The following is a 2641-nucleotide window of genomic DNA, read 5'->3' on the forward strand; positions in this document are numbered from 1 at the left end:
CACTGATGGAACCAAGAAAGCCAAGAAAGCCAAGAAGAAGCCCAAGAAAGGAAAGAAGCTTCTGGATTTTAGTATCTTTTCCAACCGAGGGTTTATCATTTATACTATTTCAAAGTTCATCCTGGTCTTGGGTCTCTTTGTGCCCCCCATATTGCTGGTTAACTATGCCAAGGACACAGGCGTACCAGACACAGAAGCTGCATTCTTGCTCTCCATCATTGGCTTCATAGACATCTTTGCCCGCCCAGCCTGCGGCATGGTGGCAGGGTTGAAGTGGGTCCGCCCTCATGTTGCGTACCTGTTCAGCTTCTCTATGCTCTTCAATGGTTTGACAGACATCTGCAGTGCCAGGGCTAGCAATTACACGGGGCTGGTCATCTTCTGCGTCTTTTTTGGCATCTCTTACGGCATGGTGGGGGCACTGCAGTTCGAGGTGCTGATGGCCATCGTTGGCTCCCAGAAGTTCTCCAGCGCCATCGGGCTGGTCCTACTTATTGAGGCTTTTGCTGTGCTCATTGGTCCACCCTCTGCAGGTAGGTCTCTTGCTGCAAAACACAGGTGATTCATTTGGCTGCCATTCCACAATATCACAGGTGCTGGGCATGGGCACAGTCCTGGAAGAAAGACCCTATATCTCAACTTCAAATTTCCACTGGAAACTGAGATCTGAAGTGAGAGCTCCCAGTCTCACGCCATGCACCATGACACTGAATCTGAGCAGGGGCAGAAGATGGCAAGTGGTAGTTCTCTCTCTGCTTTGCTCAGAGACCTGAGTGATGGCAGGCATACAGAGCTACCCAGAGTGGCATGACTTCCAGTGTCCCTCAGTCCTGATCAGTGGCACTTCGGTCTCATTCATGCCGGGATCCAGGTCTCTGCCTTCACTGTGAATGTTGCATAAAATCACGTTATGGGTAGGGTCAGGCACATGCTGCAGACAAACCTTTGAGAGTACAGGGTCTTTCAAGTTCTTGGTGTCCATGGCCCTTTGATTGGTGCTGTAAATAATTATCTCAATTTGTGTTGGCCATAATCCCAAAACACAGGCATTTTGGTATCAATCAAGTCAGAACAGTTTGCAGAGCCACCTAAGGCATTTGCTGTTACATTTTTTTAAGAGGATTAAGATGGTGACAGTTTCTCAACCAGTCTAGTCTAGGCCACAGTCCCTGGTAAGGTCCACGCCCCACAAATAGCCCATAAACAAGCTGTTGAATGGGGAGAGACCCTTCACCCAAGAGGTTGGTGTAGGTTACTGGTAAGTGTCTGATTGGGTCCGAGAAGGCCAGATGATGCCAAAGGTGTATTTCCAAATGAAGTGCAGTTCCCTGCATGTGTGATTTATGAGGAAGGGTCAGAGACAAGTCCTCAGGCAGGGACCGCTCTGTTGCTTCCTGCAGTCCCTGCCTTCAGCTGCAACATGTGGGCTAAAGCCCATCAGCGAAGACCTCTGTGTGAATGATCTTATCCCTAGCACATACCACCAGTTATGAGCAAAACTCACCCTCAGCAACTCCACCCAGCTCTCATGTAAAAACTGGTGGCCAAGAGAAGACTCTCTTGATGCTAACAATAATTCATGTCCCATCTTATAAGCTGTGGGGCAGTCAGCAGTTCCAGGCCAGAGAGGGTCAAGAAATACGTGTCTCAGAGGCAGCTGCAGAGAGATCATGAGGGGAAAGAGGGATTTAACAGCGCCTTGCTCCAAGAAGCAAGGCACACCAGCGGGTAGTGATGGGGGACATCCCTTAGCCCTCCTGCCTTAGTTCAGCTGTGCCTCGGTACTGTGTGCATGCCCAACGGGATGCAGACAGTGCAGGGTCACCAAAATGTTGGGGGAACCCAGTCATGGTTCCCACCTTTCTCCCAGGGAGAGCCGCTGCTGCAGGACCCCCTCTGCTACAGGAAGCTTGAGTGTGCTGGCAAACCTGATGGCTCGGACTCGGGAGAGCAGTGCTCGGTTGGAAGAAGGGGGGTTGAACAAAGTGGCTTTGTTTGGTGTAATCCTCCTGAGCTGCTTCCTGGTCCATGGGGCTGAGGCGGTTTGGCACAGGATAAGCTGCACACACACATGCACACACGCAGGCTCCTCGCTCGCTGTCCGGCTTGGGTAAACAGGGGCACGTTCACCTGGGGAGGAATTCACCACGTGCCTCCCATGGCTGTGCCGGGAGGCACCTCAGCTTGCCCTGGGGCTGGTTTCAGGCTCTGCACCATAGCACAGCAGGGACCAGCATGAAGCCTCTGGTCACCATGACCCCATCCTGACTGCAGCAGGGCAGCTGCTCAGGCTCCCCAGCACCAAGGACTGTGAATCCTCCCTCTATTTCCAGCCCCAGTGCATTCAGAAGGTACATTGAGAACCTCTCTTTGGCAGATAAATCACCAAGTGTGGGCCAACAAAAGGGATTTCTCTGCTAAAGAGATGTCTTCTCCCCCTCTGAATGTTTTCCTGACATGATAGCTTAAGAAACAACAATGCTTCTCAAATTTTGTTTCTCTTCTGAGACTGGACAAGCCAAGTCCTCAGAAGTTTGTCTCACCTTGGTAAGAAGATGGCCTACCACAAGACCATAGCATCAACGTATGACAATTATTTAACCTTGTCCAAAGATGGGAAAACACCAACATCGCACTCTTT

General features: G+C 50.9%; 1 protein-coding gene across 1 annotated transcript in view; it reads left to right on the plus strand.

Annotated features, from left to right (window-relative positions):
* SLC16A8 (solute carrier family 16 (monocarboxylate transporter), member 8) overlaps positions 1-2641 on the plus strand; it is a 5073-nt gene that overhangs the window by 1844 nt on the left and 588 nt on the right. Inside the window, 1 exon segment of the mRNA XM_010073295.1 lies at positions 1-533. This exon segment is cut by the window's left edge and continues 32 nt beyond it. Coding sequence (XP_010071597.1) covers positions 1-533 — 533 coding nt within the window.

This window comes from Pterocles gutturalis, unplaced genomic scaffold (genome assembly GCF_000699245.1).
Source record: "Pterocles gutturalis isolate BGI_N339 unplaced genomic scaffold, ASM69924v1 scaffold23816, whole genome shotgun sequence".
NCBI classification, from domain to species: Eukaryota; Metazoa; Chordata; class Aves; order Pterocliformes; family Pteroclidae; genus Pterocles; species Pterocles gutturalis.